The 17463-nt window shown below is 43.6% G+C and overlaps 1 protein-coding gene across 1 annotated transcript; it reads left to right on the top strand.

The window, feature by feature from the left end:
* Positions 1-557: 557 nt before the first annotated feature.
* On the top strand, positions 558-8229 carry GSTO1 (glutathione S-transferase omega 1). The gene is made up of 6 exons (XM_050340864.1): positions 558-682; positions 754-862; positions 2592-2814; positions 3776-3877; positions 5929-6035; positions 7694-8229. Exons 1-6 carry the CDS (start codon positions 649-651, stop codon positions 7845-7847), a joined length of 729 nt encoding a protein of 242 aa, XP_050196821.1. The 5' UTR covers positions 558-648; the 3' UTR covers positions 7848-8229.
* Positions 8230-17463: the final 9234 nt, after the last annotated feature.

Here is a 17463-nt window from a genome sequence, read left to right as displayed (position 1 = left end):
GCACACACTGATGCTCCCAACAGGCCCTGTTGTCAGAACAAGGCGATGAAGCCCTCTGTAACTGCAAGGTAGTAATGAAGTTAAACTAACTTTCGCTGTGCCCCCTTGTCTGTTGGGTTATCTATTTTCCTCCTCTCGTGCTTTCAGCATGAAGCAGAATAGCTGCAGGAGACAGAAGCCCTCCTTGTCTCTGCGGGTTTTGCAGGGCAGGGGGTGATGCAGCGCTGCCGTAGCAGGAGGAAGCGGTGAGGGGAGCCTGGTGCCTCGCCAGCTGCTGGGGGCACTGCTTGTAAACAAACACCTGGCCTGCGGGGTGGGGTTGGGCCGTGGGTGTTCCATTTACACGGGAGCGCCAGCGCGGTGGTTGTGCTGAGGGTATAACCGGAGAGAGGGTTGACAGTGCAGAGAGCAGCTTGACCGTGCCTGTCCCAGCTGGATGGGGAGGGCACTCAGATCAAGGAGAGACCACTGGGCCCCGCACCCCCGAGGCAGGGAGCGAAGGATGGAGGCGGGCGCTGCTCCCCGGCCAGCTGAGGGCGGTGGCTCCGGCCCGCCCCGTGGCCGCCCCCCGCGGGCGGGGCCGGCGGCGCTGGGGTGGGCGCGGCGCGGTGGGACGGGGCAGATCGCGACACATCGCATCGTATCGGGATGGCGGGCGATCACTCCCGCAGCCTGGGCAAGGGTGAGCGGCGCGGTGCCGGGGCTGCGGGGGGCTTGGGGGGAGTGCCGGCGGTAACACCTCTGTCCCCGCAGGTAGCGCGGCGCCGGGGCCCGTGCCCGGGGGGCTGCTGCGGCTCTACAGCATGAGGTTCTGCCCCTACGCGCAGAGGACGCGCCTGGTTCTCCGCGCCAAGGGCATCAGGTGAGCTCTGCGCGGCCCCTGCACCCCAGCCTTCCCTTCTCTCCTAAATCGGCCTCGTTAAAACAATCCAGGAAGAACTGATTGAAAAGAGGTCTCAGGAAGTGGTTTTGCTCTGAAGCTTGTAGTGAACGCGTTTGTTTGTTTGGTTTTTTGGTTTTTTTTTTTTTTTTTTTTTGTGTGTGTGTTTGGTTTGGTTTTTTTTGGGGGGGGGGAGGGCTGTAAAGGCCCAAAGTAAACCACAGAATATGCTGAGTTGGAAGGGACCCACGAGGGTGATCGAGTCCAACTCAGCCCTGCACAGGACATCCCTAAAAGGCACACGCTGTGCCTGCAAGCATTGCCCAAATCCATAGGGAAATCGCCTAAATTTATAGGGAAAAACCCCAAGCTGATTATTTTTTTCTTTCTTCTTGCTGGTCATCATGAATGTTTACAGTTATAGCATTGGAGCTTATCCTGGGTAAATGTGAGTGGAGATGTAACACACACTTTTGTTTGTTTTTGATGAGAGCGGCAGTGAAAGTTCTGGGAGCTACGAATATTCAGCGTTTCTGTTGTATTACTGCCCAGCAAAACACAATAGTGAGTGGCCTTTTTGAAAGAAGAAGCGCACTGTGTTCTATAACATTGTTTCGTTCCTGTGCTATAGTTAGTTAATGGCATTCAGTAGTAGTGTTTATATTTTTTTTCAAGATAGCCATGTCATTTCAGTGTTCTTAAATGGGGTCCAATGTTCCCCTCAGTCTAAACTTCAAAGTAACAGGTTTTTACATCTTTTTCTGATTCTGCTAAGTCTCAGGCCTACCAATGGTTTGTTAACCAACACAGGGCTGGGAGTTCATGTAACAGGGAACGCTTGCCATTCAGTACTCCTGATAGCAAGGTGAGAGTTGAGTTTTTGTTCTACCGTGGCTCTTTTTTTGAAAGAGTAGATGCAGTACAACTTCCAGGCCAGTATAATTTTGTCTTTATTTAGTGTCTTCGCATTGATTTTGGAGCTGGGAGGTTTGTTGTAGTGATTCTGGAGGACATTTATGGCTAGATGTGGTAGTTGCCTTCTGGTAACCTTTCAGTGCTTTTGAAGGTTCAGCTGTGTTTAGCAGACCTTTGGGTTTACTGGGAATTTTCTGGGGTCACACATATAGCACAGCATTTAACTTACGGTTTATTAATATAGACATATTTCCCATGTATCTTTTTCTTTATCAGTATATTTGCCTTTACCCTAAATACCTGTTTTATGGCCATAGGTTGGGAAGATAAGTAGGTAGGATGCCCTCCTGATTTGCTCTTTGGTGTAAGGACAGGTTTAAGTTCAGCTCCATTTCTTAATTGAAGTATAGCTTATTGGCAGTTAAGTATTTATTTTTTTATAATGCCCTTGAACCCACATGTGATAAGTGTGCTGAGTTCTGACCTTTGCTTTTAGCATGACAATAAGGGCTGCCTCTGTAGTATGCTTGCAGACTGTGCATGTGTCTTTTATTAGTTCAACAAACAACTCATTTTAAGTCAGTCCTGACTTTCTTCAGCAAAGTATGGCAGTATTTCTGTATCAAAGGATTAGTCCTGCAAAAGACTTCAGGGAAAATGGGGGAGTGCGGGGGAATGAGGATTCAGCCTCTCAGTACTGAACTTTTGAGGTGTAATGGCTTGTGTTTCACCACAGTATGGAGTGGACTGTAGCAGAACTGAGCCTGTCTGGATCTTGTTTCTTTTGCTGTTTTAGCCATGAAATAATCAACATCAATCTGAAGAACAAACCTGACTGGCTCTTTGAGAAGAACCCCTCTGGGCTGGTCCCCATTCTGGAGACCAGCAAGGGCCAGCTGATCTGGGAGTCCCCAATCACTTGTGAATATTTAGATGAGGCATTTCCAGAGAAGAAGCTGATGCCTTCAGACCCATATGAGCGAGCCCGTCAGAAGATGATCTTGGAAGACTTCTCAAAGGTAGTGCCTGATCAGTTTAGGATTATGTTTTTTACTTCACCATCTCACCAAAAGCTGCAGCTCTGCTGTTGAGGCTGCTTCCATCTTTTAAAGCAGGTCTTGTGTCTGGGAAAACCATTAAAATAACCAGAGGGGGTATGTGAGGTCTCTTGATGTGAGCACATACAAACCACTGTGTCTCTGAATTGCTCCCAGCACTTCTGGGTGGGGATGGATGCAGGAAGAGGTAGGATTTTGAGCATTGTACAATAGAGTTGAGGTCAGTAGACCAAACCAGCTGAATACTTGAGACTTAGGCAATGACAGTTGCTGTATTTAACCCAAGTATTTGTCTTGGAAGTACTGTGTGAGAACAGAATGTGAGGAGTGCCTGATGGAGAGAGCCTACAGTCGTGGACAAGAGATGGTACGTGGCTGTAGACATGAGACATGTATAAGGAGCCTGGGTTTGGTTCTCATTTTGGTTTGGAGGTGGTTGACTGGAGTTAACCTCTCTGTACAAGCATTTGAGAACTCTAGGAAGTGAAAGAAGTCAGCTTGGATATGAGACAGGAGAGGAAGCAACAAAGGATGTGAAGAGATGTGGACAAAGAAGGGGGATAGAAGGGAGGATATATTTGCAACAGGCCTTTCTGGATAGACCTGATGGGAAGAGGGTTAAAGGGAATCATGTTGCAAGAGAGAAAATGTGCAGATGGGAAACATACCCTTCTTTTTACTATTCTCCTCTTATTACAATACTAAAATTCATTACTATTTGTATTAATTTTTCCTGTAAGTCTTTGCTTACCTTTTTTGAAGTATAGAAGTTTTTTATTAATGGACTTTATTTAGCACTTTAAAGTCAAATCTTTAACTTGCATTTAATATCTTAACATCTAAGTTAACATTTTAAGTTCTGAGTGACTGACTTGTATTATTGTAATAGGAACATTACCAACTTTATACTTTCCTTTTATAGGTAACATCCTTAATTTTCAAGCACGTTGTGGCAGTCAAAGATGGACAGGACACCACAGCACTGAAAGCAGAGATTATTGAAAAGTTTGGCAAATTTGAAGAGGTAAGAGTGTTTCATGATAATAAGCAGATTTTCAGCCTTTGTATGATCGCTTTTTTCCTTTCGTGCTGTGGTTTTTGCAGGTAGATCTCATTTAGTTGGTAGCTACAACAAGGAGCAATCTTTCAGTTTACTACTCCCAGCCTAGAATGCACAACCAGCCCCATTACAGTAAATGTCAAGTAGCGGAACTAAACTTCATCTGATGATGAAGACGGAGTGGACTTGTGGATATTTTTGAATTCTAGCTGACTGCTCTTGCCTTGGCTGTCCTTGTTCTGCTTGAAATGTAAGGACACCTTGCAGGATGTACTAAGAGCAAGGGCTGAGGAGTCTGAGCTGCTGAAGAGCATCTGTTCTGCAGCTCTGCTGAAATCAGTGCAGACACCCTGGTGATGATATAAAGTCTTTTTCATTCTACAGATTACCTTTGTTGGGGGGAGGGGTGGTGAAGCAGAATGTAATCTGTGCCTTGTAGAAATCCAGCCCTGGACTGTGTTCTGCCACTTGAGGTGTAATGCAACTTCAGTAGAGCTCCAGCAAATGTCAGGTGGCTTTGATGCTGTATTAATCACTTGACAGTCCATGTCAGTAGTGGTTCTTGGCTAGTCTGAACAGCTGTTGGACTTTCCTTTGTCATGAACCCATTCCTTCTGTTTCTTTAGCAACCACAACTAATACCTGAATGGATCAATTAAGAAGAGTTCAAAGAGTCACAGAACATCCTGAGTCGTTTTCAGGGTAGTCTTGTTTGTCTGATCAGCCTAAGCTTGGGTAGTGCAGATGACAAATGAGTTCTTGAGGGAAGTCATGTGTGTTTCACTTCCCTGAAATACAGCTCTATTAAACATTAAGGAAAGATTAATCTTCCTGCTTGATCAGTGCCGTGAAATACTTGCTGTTCCTTCGGTGTCTCTATTTTACTATGCCCTGAAGGATTTTGCAGCAGCAGCTGACGGTCAGCTGAGGATGAGAGGCAGGAACAGAGCCATGCAAACTTCCCTTGGCCTATTGCAAGTGATATTCCAGAGGGGAAGTGTTTCTAAACAGTTCTGTATTTCGATTTCTGCTGCCAGACAGAGGGGGCTGTGTTCCCATCTCTGTACCTGTGCAGTGCCTGGTTGTGCTTTGCTAGACACCTGGGAACTCAAACAGCTCGATGCTTCCTGATGGGCTGCTGTGACATTTCCACTAGATCATGGGGGTTAGAGGACAAGGAGTAAATGCCATACGAGTATAGACTGGTGGTGAATGTCCAAAAAGACAAAGATCTGTAAGGTCTCTTGAGTTCCACCTTTAAAATGCCTGAAAACAGAGGGACTAGTCTAATGAAAGAGGAGACCAAGCTCTGGAGGGTCCTTAAAGCATGTTAAGCCTGGATGACCGTGGCACTTAAAAATGCATCAGAATTGCCAATGTAACAGGAGAACTTGGCTGCATTCTTTGTGCCCCTGCTTTCTCTGCTGAGCTGTGAGGATCTCTTTCTGGTGTAACTTACACTTGCTTCCTGTTGCATTTGCACCTGGAATGAAATGCACTTTGATATGTAATGCTAGAAATGTTTCCCTGACACTACTTGGTCTCAACTGCCATGGGAAAAGAGTCCCTTCTAAAATGGTGCTCTTACTTACCTGGATGTTAAATTGAGCTGGATTTATTGCTCAAGAAATGCATGTGAGTTATGTTTGGTTAGTCCATGCCATTAATGATTTTTGACAAGTAAGAAATCACAAACTGACATACTCTGAGAGCTCAGTTCCTCTGTTTGTACACATGCTGCACATTGCTAGTGATTCATATTTTGTGACAGTTTTTGAATCTCTGGAGAAGAGCTGGACTGATTGTTTATGAAATAGCAGCTGAAGTATTAAGCTTAACTCTACTAACTAGCTCTGACTCTGCCAATATCGCATGCACAGGAGAAATAGAGTGTATCCTTTATTTGCTGTCTGATCCCTGCAGTATCCCTGCATCCCACTATGAAGTGGGCTTTTTGGTATTGTTCTGTTGCACTTTTCCTTCTGGGGACAATTGACATCTCTGGCCCTTCACAGATTCTGTCCAAACGCAACACCGTGTTTTTTGGTGGGAACTCAATCTCTATGCTCGACTACATGATCTGGCCGTGGTTTGAACGCCTGGAAGCATTCCAGCTGAAAGAGTGAGTACCTTGCCTTGCTTCTAGTGAGTTCTGAAGTGCCTCAGTATACATATTCTTTGCATACCTGCAGCAATGAGACACTCATGGGGGCTGCTGAAGAAGGCTTGTATTGTGTTACAGCTGGGGGGAAGCATTTTACAAAAAAAAAAAGATGAGTTGTTCAAGGATCTTCTATAAACAGGCTTTCTTTCACCAGGTCTGCTTTCCTACCAAATAATGTGTGACAGACCTGGAAGAAGTGGATTGAAATACAGGACTTTATCTCCATCCCTAGTATCATAGATGAAAATAGTCTTTATTTGAAGGGGATGGAGATATGTCAGTCTAAGTTCAAATTTCTTTCCTTAAAACCTCAGACTATGCAGTCATCTGCCCTTCTTTGGAAGCACTAGTTTGACAGCAGAAAGTGATTTTGTTTTCAGATGGGTAAACTGTATCCTACCTTGTTATAGGTTATAGATCAGTCTCTGTTGTAATAGCATTTTTTTAATATGTGAATAAATTTTTTTGGTCTGTTATATTCTTAAAACAGCTGCAGTTACCATGGTATTGCATTAATATGCAGGGAAATGGTATCAAAATAAAACTATTTATAGCTGGCTTAGAACAGGAGCTGAAAAGTCAACCTGTATGAGGAAGTGAGTGATAAAAGTGGAAGATGAGCATAGAATAGTTGGTCTTGTCCTGGTGGCTGAACTATTCTTGAAGAACAAGAAAGATGCAGGGAATCCTTAGCATTGAAACTTTTGGCACTGTAAAATGAGGGCTTCCCTGATGGATTGCTGACGTGCTTTGTCTCCTGTGTGGTTCTTTTGAAAGGGGAAGTATTTCAAGCAATACAGGAGGATAGGTCCAGAGTCATTAAGGTTTTTGACTGAGAATCTGACCCATTGTATGTTAAGATGCTTTTTGGGTGAGGGTTAGAAATTACCTGGAGAAGCTTCCCAACCTTGGGCGTTGGAAACTGTAATGTGAGGTACTTGTGTCAATCTGCCAAAGAATGAAGACAACAATTTACACTGTTAAGCTTTCAGTTTGCCACATGAGGTGGGGGTTTTTTGTTGTTGTGGTTCGTTTTAGTTTGTTTTTAATATCTGTGGGTTTGTGAATTTATTCTGTTAGTCAAATCCTCAATTTCTTCAATAGACTGTCTGTTTTGAGCTGCTGGGTTGCAGGGTTGTACAAACTGCACAGGTTGTCTTGATATTCAAGAAGGCTAAGAGGTTCATGGGTTGCGGGGGAGAATTCAACCACTGCACACAGCATTTGCCTCCAGAGGCACTGTGAACAAAGCATTCCAGAGGGAGGCAGTGGAGCACAAGCCTCTGCCCTCAGCTCAGGGCAGATGATAAATAAGAGGTGTGTGTTTTGCAGCAGGGATAACAGTAAGCAAAAACATGGTGATATCTTGCACCGTAAGTGCTTGTTTGTGATTTTGCTGGGCTTTGCAGAGCCCACAAGCTCTGTGAGAACTCTTGCACGTTCCAAATGCTAGTTTGTCTTCTGTGGCGTGATATTTATTTCTGTCACCTGCTCTAAGCCGAACATTGTACTGGGAGGGAGAAAGTAGTAAAATGGAATTGTTGAAGCTGTTTTGCTTCCTTGATGTCCTCCAAATTCTCCGTTTGTGTTACTCAGTCTCTTCCCTTTTCCTGTAGCGTTTTGAATCACGCACCAAAGCTCCAACGCTGGATGGAGGCCATGAAGGAGGACCCTGCTGTCAAGGCTACCATGACTGACCCACAGACATACAAAAACTACCTCCAGCTGTATTTTGTGAACAGCCCTGAGGCATGTGATTATGGGCTCTGAGGTGCCAGTAGGCACGAGCTTGCTGAAGTGTCAGTGCTGTTTTTCAGTGTGGGGACTTAGTGTAATTTGATGTGGGCTCTTCTGTGGTTGCATTTCATGACTGGGAATAAATCTGTGCTGAAAGGCTGAGAAACCTTCTGTGAACTCCTCTTCCTCCTGTCATGAGAAGGATGTGCTGGCTTGAAGCAGGAGATGGCAAGTCATTGCTGACCATGTATATTGTATAAAGGAAGATGTCCTTACTGAGAGGTGATGGTGTGTAATCTCTGGCCTCTTTGTGGGCATTGCTGGTGGGCAGTCCCTGAACTGATGCTATTACGTGATTTAAAAATTGTAATACTGGTGTCCTGAAAATGAATAAAAAGCAATGAATGTCTTTAAACAGTTTTTCCTTCTTCTTTTTGGGCACCTATTAGTCACTGGTTATGCAGAGAGAGGAGCAGTGCACTGTAAAGGCTAAATCAGATAGTGTGGCTTGTGAAGTTAAGATGTGGTTACTTAGTACAAACTGTCTCTTTAGACAGAGAACAGAGCTACTGCCAAACCAATGACCTTGCAGCCCTTTTCATTTATCCCTGCTGAAGTCATGTTCACAGGGATCATTTAATAAAATTCCAGTTTGGGGTAGATATGCCAAGGGAGACTTGTAATGGTTGTAATCTTTCTCTGTCCTTCTGAAGTAGGGTAGTGTTTATTCTAGGTTCTAACCTAAGGGCTGGAGTAGGGAGTAAAGCCAACAGAAACCATATCCTGAGCAGAAGGACATTTATTTTCTTTTCTGCTCCAGAACTCAAAACCTTGCTGTATTTGCCAAGGTGTAGATGAAATCAGAGAACAGAAGTAGAAGGAGCATTATGTACTGGTGGAGTCTTGCTGCTGGTGAGGAAATGAATAGATTCTGTTCCATCAGGTAAACTGCAGGATCAGAGCTGAGTGGGGCCAAGGTTGTTTGAATCACAAGAAGTCACAGGAAAACCCTTTTTTTTCCTGTTTTACTTTTTTTCCTGTCCACAGAGGGAATTAAAAGATCTATTACCCCTTCTGATGTTGCTCAGCTGTGTAGTATGTCAGACTACTAGCAACTCAAACTAGCCAAAATTCCAGGGAATAAGCATGCAGAAAGAAATAAGGCAGAACAGCGTGTCCAGGGGCAGGACTGTGGTTCCTGTGGGGCTGAGATACCCAAGGCTGTTCCTATCTGTCTCCCACTGCAGTGAGGTTAGGTAGCATAACAAAAGGTAGTGGTTCATGGATTTCATGGTAGCTGAGGCACTGGGAGTCTTGGAGCTTTTCTGGAGAAAATGTGGACTAATCTTTTTTTTACCCTTAACATGTTCTAGCCCAGGACAGTAACTCTAAGAAGTATGCTTGTGTAACTGCAAGTAGGAAAGCAGATAGGAAAGGCAGATCTGATGAGGAAAAAGAATCAGTAGGAGTTTGGTTTGTCAGCCTGCAGCTATTTGAGGGGCTTGTTTGTGCTCTTATTAGCTTTAATTCAAACTATGTGGCTTTTCCTCTCCTGTTTATCTTTGTGGTTTTTCAAGCACATCTGGCACTACTTAGAGAAATAATTATGACTCTGCTGTTCTTCCAGAATGGCAATGTCTTCTAAAAAGTTTCCCAGTTGGCATGTGATGCTATTACATGTTTTGTAGATTGTCATTAGAGAACCCAGAGGAAACATAAAGCCGTGAAGTGTGTTGTCAGAATGTGGATCTGGGCCTTTTCATTAGATGAAAGCAGGGTCTGAGCTTGATAAAACCACTGTTTCTGAAGTAGTGGTGGTGGTATCTCAGTGGTAAACATCCAGGGATTAACTGCAGAACATTTTGGTTTTATTAGCTGCTCTGCTTTTTGTAGGGCGTAAGAGCTGTTAGTGCTAGAAATACGTTACAGTTTGCTCCAGTGGGAGATGTGACATTAGGCAGATCCAATAATAGGTTAAGAGCAGAGACTGGCATCCAGAAGCTGAACTGGCTAGGGCCAGACTGTGGTAACCCAGAGACTGTGTTGTCCAAACAGAAAGATGTGCTCTTCCCATCTTTATTTAGTGGCTGTAGGGTACCATTATAAATGTGCTATTTCAGCAAAAAAAAAAGAAGGCATGAAATATTCTGCCTTATAATTTGCTATTAAATATCTGTGTTCTAAACCCCCAGGCAGACAGCTGGGGTCTTGAACTCATTACAGCACAGCAAGAAATGCAGGCCTCAGGCAAAGTGTTTTTAATGTGGTAATGAATATGCAACAGTTTGGCCCAGTCTTCAAAGGAAAACACAAGTTATGTGGAATGGACTGGCTCTCCTTGCAGTGGATGGGTGTAAAGCAGTCACTGTATTAATTTGAAGAGGCCAAGAAAAGAAAATGCAAATCTTCAGTTTTGGTCAACAGAAGAGAAAGATGAAAGTCAACAAGGACAGGATCAAGCAGATGAACAGCTGTGCCCTTTGCTCAGACCTCTCCTTAAAATCTTCTGTGGATCAGACTGAACAGCAAGTACAGTCTTTACTCACTGTCTACTCCATATTTTGCCTGTAAAAACTGTTAGTGGTACTATTGCTTTTGAAAAGAGTTTTGGTTTTGTTTGGGTTTTGTTTGTTTTTGTCAGGTTTTTGTTTGTTTATTTTTTGTTCCCTGTTGCTGAGTCACCAAATATAACTGCTCTCAGCACAGGTTAAAGGAGATAAATTCACTGTCAAGCAAAGAAGGAAAGAGTCTGTCTTGTAAAAATAGTGAGTTTTAGTAGCATGATGGGTAATAGATACTTCAGATTAGCAAGGCATTGAGCCTTGTTCTGTTCTACATTTATAACATCTCTATACTGATGTCCCTGAGATGGTTTTTGGTACCATTATGGAAGATATGGTCCAGCCTTTCCTTTTTCATTATAATTTTAGGAGCCCTTATATAGAAGCTAAGAGCAAGGGAGAAGGGAACCAAGATGAAGGGAGGGAGGAATGGGGATCCCAGGCTCTCAAATCTGGGAAGTTTTGCAGTTTTGGGTAAGCTGAGTGAGGACTTGGGTGAATAGGACTGTGGCTATGCCAGAAGGCTCTTGCTTGGGTAAATTGTTGAGAAGCTTCTGTCCAGGGAGGTGTTAGAAAGTTCTGTGGTTCTTGTACTTAAAGTGGTAGTAACTGGAGATAATGGTTTGAAATGTCTCAAATGTCACATGCTAGGGACACCTGAAGCTTGTGTGAATTCTGTATGGAGGCCTGTGGATTTGTTGCTTTTTCTAATCAATTAAAAAGGAAGAGAAAGGAAATCTCAGCTTCTTGCCATGCCTCATTTAACAGCTGTCTGTCCAGCTCACCAGAGGTGCCTCGCTGTGTGTGAGCACATGTTGGGCATGTGGTGTTGGCACAGTGTTAGATGTCCTGGGCCTGCTCTCCCCAGTTTTCCTCTGTCATGGCATCTGTAATCATCATGGCTGGGCTTCGTGAACGAAGAATTGGGAAGGGCTCTACCCATGCTTGCTGATGTTTCCCCTGCATTAGCACATTTGGAGAACTGTCTGTTTCTTACTCTCTCTCCTTTCTTTAGTGGTAGCTCAATTATTTCACCACTCTGTTCCTTGGACACGGAATTCACGTTGGAATGGCTGATGCAAATGCAGTCTCTCTACAGTCATGAGGTCAAGTGCAATTTTTACTAAATCATCCCCAATTTCTATAAGATGGAAACAGTCTTTTCTAATGATGGTCCAAAGTCAACAGGGACAGCAGTTTCTGCTTTGTCTGAGTAAATTAATGATGCCATGTGATATTGTTAGATACTAAACCCCTTTGATTTACTAAAACATGAGTTTTAAAACTTGTCAGTGAGATGCAGCTGTGTTTAGGGTGGTGTGTGACATCTGTTAAGCAGTCTGCAATAGCACTGTATCTGAGGAGGGAGAGAGAATGCAGCTGGTATTAAGGGACTGATGTACTGAGCCTGTTTGTGCCTCTCACAGCATCTTCTGATGCACAGGAGGCAGACTGTGAGAATTACAGCACGTGCTGCAGGTTTGCATCTTAGAAATGCCACTCTTGGCAAAGATGATGGAAAAAGCCATCTCTCCAGGGAAAAGGGAGCCAAGAATAGGGGCACTGAACAGCCACAGGCTGGGTAGGGAGCAGACAGTGTTTCCTGTAAGCTGCAAACCATTTGCATGAGTCACCTATGTGGCTGCACAGCAAATGCACAGGAGGGCTGAGGAAAACGGAGGAAAAAAGCTGTCAGCTTCAGACTGCCTGAAGAATCAGTGAGAACCAACAGCGATGTTATGGCTTAGTACTGTCCTTCCCACAGGTCTCTGCAGCATTCCCATTACCCCAAAGGGTGCTTCTGTGCCTTTCCTTCTGTCACTCAAACCATCCTCAGAAGGGAGCTTTCAACAAGAAAGTGCTCTGGGCCAATTCACAGGTTGGAGTGTGGATGTTTTTTTCCCCTATACGTTTATCACACAACGCTTTTCTGTGCCCATTTAGGCTTGGAGGCAGAGTTTGTCCCTTCTTCCTTCTAATAATAAAGGCACGGTGATTAATCAGCTGTTCTTTGTGGGACGACATCTCTGATATAACCTGTGTATTCAAACCCACAGATTTGGTGCCTTTCAGTTCCTTTCTGTTTGCTTCATGCATCTTGGCTGTTCTGTGCTGCTGTAGCTCTGCTCTGGATCAAACTTTCCACCCCTAAAGCTTTGCCAGGTGTGGCTTTGGCAAGACAGTCAGTGTGGGACCATTGGTAGAAAGCTGCATGTGGACAAACCTTGCTTTCTCTCTAGTTTTGCATACAGGAGCTTTGTAGTACTGACAGGATGTGATACCCCTGAAGGTGAACTGAACTGGCAGGAATATCCTGCTCACAGTGCAGAACAGCTCTGCTCTGTGGCAACGCCCATGTGACAGAGGCCAGGCAGGGCTCTGTGCTTACAGGCACCAGAACCACCCAGGGCTGCCCTGCTCTGCCCTGCCTGGTGTAAGCTGGCAGGGGGGAGACCTGGAACATGTTAGCAAGCTAAATACCACCTCCCTGACGATCTGGGAAAGCCCTGTGTGCTGTTTGATTCCCAGCAGAGGGCTAGAGAGCAAGACTGAAGGGTTAGGAGCCATAGAATGAATTTCTGCCTTAGTGCACCTGGGGAGGTGAAGTGACTGATGAGTCAGCCTGTGAATAGCATGATTACTGCTCACAGTTCTGCCTAGCTCTGCTCCTTGGGCCTGTATTACACTGTGTGGGATCCTGAATGTTAGATTGCCTGCAAAAAGATGCCTAATTGGATTTCCAATAGCATTATAAGTGTCATGGCTCTTCTAAAAAGTAGCACAGTAAATTGAATCTTGTCTCCTTACACATGATTAGGTCTTTGCTGAGACTGTTAGTGGCTGTGAGTTCATGCGTGGATTTGAAGAGAGTTTCACATTTAAAATAGACTCCTTTTCCTGCAGAGCACTTAAGACACTTTTAAGAACTTCAGTGGGGTTTTATTTTTTATTTTTGGGCACCATTTTTAAAAGAGTGCCACAGTCAGACATTTTACAAGTGCTTAAATGCCTGAACAGTGAGGGATGTATTTAAATGTTTTACCTCAGCACCCTCTGCACTTTCCCTTCAGAGCAGATCAATAAAGCTGAGGTACTCACCTCCAAAGCAGAAATTGCTAATACTTTCTTTTTTCCTCCTCTAACACTGAGCTCTGGTTTTAGCTAGACAGTTTTATGCTCAGTGCCTTTACTGAAAGGCAGCATCTCTGCAAACAGTGACTGAGAAGCTTTGCTTAATAGAGTCCCTCAAGCCTCTGCAGCCAGAGATTTTGCTTTAGCAGCTGAGGAGTCCAAGATGACACTCCTAAATGTGACAGAGCTGGAAAGTAAAGTTTCTTTTGAAGAACACTGTAATTGATCCACAGCAGGGGCTTGTTCATATTTCTGTTTTGAGACCAGACCTGAGTTAGCTTTTGGTCCTGCAAGCAACAAACCATAATGGAGAATTGATCAGAGAGGATGGAACAAACTCAAGACGTGGGCAAATCCTGAGCAGTACCCCATTCTGAGACCAGTGTTACCAGTTTGGTTGCTAGTGGTACCTGACCAAATTAATGTTAGCATGACTGTGAGTCACCATATCATCTGAGCTTGGTCGAGCTTTTTTATAGCACAGATACTTCTGCCTACTGGAAATACAGGAGATTTTGTCTTTGCAGCTATTCTATGAATGGTAAAAAGTCATTGGATAAATTTGGAAGCTGCAAATTATTCTCCTGGCTTTACTGTCCTGTCTGCCTCCTGGATGATTTAACACTTGACAAGTGCTAATTTTTATCAACATAAACATCCTGATTTGCATAGTAGCAAAACAACATTGTGCAGAGTTAGGACAAAGCAATGCATTCCTGTGTGGAGAAAAACCCCAATTTTTCAAAGGTCTGCAGCTCTTTAGTATCAGCCACACATCAGAATTATGGATCTGATTACCATAAAGGATGTGCGATACAGGGGTATTTCATGTCAAACCTATGAGAACTACCCAATATGACAACTGCAGGGCCAGGCAGCTCATGAAAGGAGATCTTTTTCTTGTGCTTGTGGAAAAGACTGCTTATTGCATTTGGAAGTGTTACCTGTCCACTGTTATTTGTTACTGTGCTGGGAAACCAGGGAGGCCAACTGGACCTGCAACACCAGCTTTTCATCACCTTTTGGTACCACACAGGGGTAACTTCTTTTCAGCCTTAAATGTCATGGGGAAACTTGTGTAGAGTGAGGTGGACCTGTCTTTAAGCAAGTTCAGCAGCTCATTGCTCTGGAGAGATGTGCTACAGACATCTGTGTTAGTAATTTCATCTACGTGCTGATGTGACTCAGCTTGGCCTTACTGGCAGGACAGACTACCTGAGAGAGGAAACAACCCCAGTCTGAAGGAACTAATCTGAGACAAGTGTGTAGCTCTCAGGGAGTTTGGAGAGAGTTGTAATGATGGACTTCACCAAACTCACGATTTGGGAATTTTAGGACACTCAAAGAACAAGGAACTGTGTTTGAAAACCTTCATTAAAATGAAAAGTTTCACGATTGACATTATACCTGCCATTTTTGTATTATTTCATCTATTTCGAAATTTCCAGCATTTAATATGCTGTTTTCAAATTTTCAAATGAAGTGGCAGTCAATGCCCAGTGTGAACTTCACAAGGACAGTCTGGAGACCGAACATGGAATAATAGACAATTACTGTGATTTCTGAGTTTATGGCTTGGCTACTCAGCTGCAGACCAATGAATTACAAAAGTGTTACAAGGAGGCTTTATATGAAGCTTTTAGTCATCAAAGAGGAGTTTTACTAGAAAATAAGGGAAAAGGAGGTAAATGTTACTTGTATTCTTGACCCTAAATAAATACTGTAAATTACTAAGACCTCTCCCTGTAGTTATTGAGTCAGCTCCTGCCAGCTAAAACATTTAAACAGCATATGGGTATTGGAAGCAAAAATGCCCAGGTCTTTAAGGTCTGATCATCTACTGAACAAGGGCAGCAGAAATATTCACTCTGCTGCGTGTTATTTGTTGTAACCTCGAACTTGCTCTCCTACACAGGCCTGGCAACATCAGAAACCAAGAGCTATTGGAAGTTTTCTGCATGTGGCAGACTTGATTTGCTTTGTGTAACATTCTCATGTTCACCTATTTATTCTCAATGTGCTCAAAATATGTCAAGTCCACCATCGCAAACATCACATCATCTCTCTTCTCAGGGATCTTTTTTCAGTGGTAATAAAAACTGAGATTAGAGATGCCTCTAGCTGGAATAGCGAGTGCTGTTTTCCTAAAGCTAAGTGAAAATCAGCCTTTTTTTTCCTGAAATTTCTCCTGGCGGTTTTGATTGTAGATGAAATGGAATGCTGAAGGAGAGGGGGAGATACCTGGAATGGGTCATAGAACAATTAGCCATGCAGCAGTTGGAGGGAATGGCTGGTGTGCACAGTTTCCAAGCCCATGACACAGAGTGTTCAGTGCATAAACCCTATACTGTGTTGGTGGTGTACAACCATTAATAAAAGGCAGTTGTTTTTTTTTTTTAAATAAAACCAGTTGGAAGTGAAAGGCAATAACATATTGAAGAGACTGAGAGGAGAAGAACGAGAGGTTTGCTCTCAGTTGTAGTTCATGTGCTCAACAGCCAAGCTTGGGATGATCTGTCCCTTTGCTCAAGGAGTGAAGGACATCCCAGGACAGTGACTTTACACACCAACCAAACGTGTCTGTGAGCTAAACCTCCATCCATAATGCACACATTTAAGGTTTGAGCTGCAGGGTGGTTGTTACCTCTGGAGCTTTTGTCCATCTCTAAGAGTATTTTCTACAGGTGCAGGAAGCACGTTTCCACACTTCTGGACTGTAGTATAGACATAATTGTATGACAAAAGCTCTAGGCTGCTAGACTCCTGGTGAAAGCCAACACAGTGAAAAGAGGGCTTTTAAAACAGCCTGGAAAGAAGGAAAACACAAGAAGCCTAGAGTAAAACTGTTTTACTACTAGGAGGCCTCAAAACATTCTCTAGTGGCTGGCTCTCTCTGCTCTGCCTACTCTATGACAGATAATACTATAATAATAGTCATGGCATGGACCAAAAATCTGCTAATTGTCCTTCTGAGAATGGATTTTATAGTGATGTTACCTCTTCTGTTAGCAATAAGAAGCAATAAATGAGACAAAGAAAAAAAAATGCTGTAAGAAATCAACAGCTCAGTGGAGAAAATGTTGCTGAGCTTGTCAGACAGCTTTGAAGCATGGTAGGTTTATTTTTGTTTTGTTTTTTTCAGTAACAAAGTTGCACTAAAACAACCAAGACTGCTTGAGATCCTGGAGTACAGAATTCTCTTTACCTCAGTGTGTGTGGTTGACTCTGGGAAATTGTAACTCCTGTCAAGGTAGATTTGTGCTGCAGTTTTTAAGCCAGCTGCTTCTCAGAGCTGCTCAGTGCTGATTCAGCCTCAGTGGTCACTGGAAGGCAGAGTTATTAAAGGTATGCAGAGCATTCTGTGGGGATGGAAGGCATGTCATCAAGGAAATGGTGGTGTTTTTATTATATGAATTAATAACTAGCTTTGGGTTTGCTTCCAGAGCCAGAGCACGTTGGAATATTAACAAGGATGTGCCATTCCTTTAAGCAGGCAAAGGTTTTAAGCAGGAGATTAAGTGGTGGTGGGTGGTTGCTGCAATTTGGCTGTGGATAGCAGTAAAACAAGCAGGTAAAGAGGATTCCTTTAGCTAAACTGGAAACTCAGGAGATTTCTGGTTCAGCCAAAAAGGGCAACATCTACCAGTGTTATTTAGAGCTTGCCATGAAAGGGTATTTTTGTGCAGATGTATTCAGAATAATTATTTTGAATTCCTGTGGATTCCTATTCTCAAGAAGACTGACAACCCTGGCATTATTCTGGAATAGCCATTCCACTTTATATTCACATTGCAGTTTATTCTGGAGCTACTTCTACAGCTGGTCAGGAATCCCAGGGATTCTTGATGCTGGGCTCACTGTGCTAGTATCATGCTGGAAATACCCCCACTCTTATCCTTCTGCTCTCTTGGAAGCATTTTTGGGGGAGCTGGAAACAAAAGAGACTTCACACTAAT

This window comes from Myiozetetes cayanensis, unplaced genomic scaffold, assembly GCF_022539395.1.
Source record: "Myiozetetes cayanensis isolate MyiCay16 unplaced genomic scaffold, myiCay2020 scf10, whole genome shotgun sequence".
NCBI classification, from domain to species: domain Eukaryota; kingdom Metazoa; phylum Chordata; class Aves; order Passeriformes; family Tyrannidae; genus Myiozetetes; species Myiozetetes cayanensis.
This window is presented reverse-complemented; position numbering and strand designations above follow the sequence as displayed.

Bases quoted from the DNA above. Each gene is read 5' to 3' on its own strand.
- GSTO1 (XM_050340864.1), top strand. From the start codon at position 649: ATGGCGGGCGATCACTCCCGCAGCCTGGGCAAGG. The intron at 683-753 runs GTGAGCGGCGCG...CTGTCCCCGCAG, and splicing joins CTCCCGCAGCCTGGGCAAGG to GTAGCGCGGCGCCGGGGCCC. The intron at 863-2,591 runs GTGAGCTCTGCG...TTGCTGTTTTAG, and splicing joins CTCCGCGCCAAGGGCATCAG to CCATGAAATAATCAACATCA.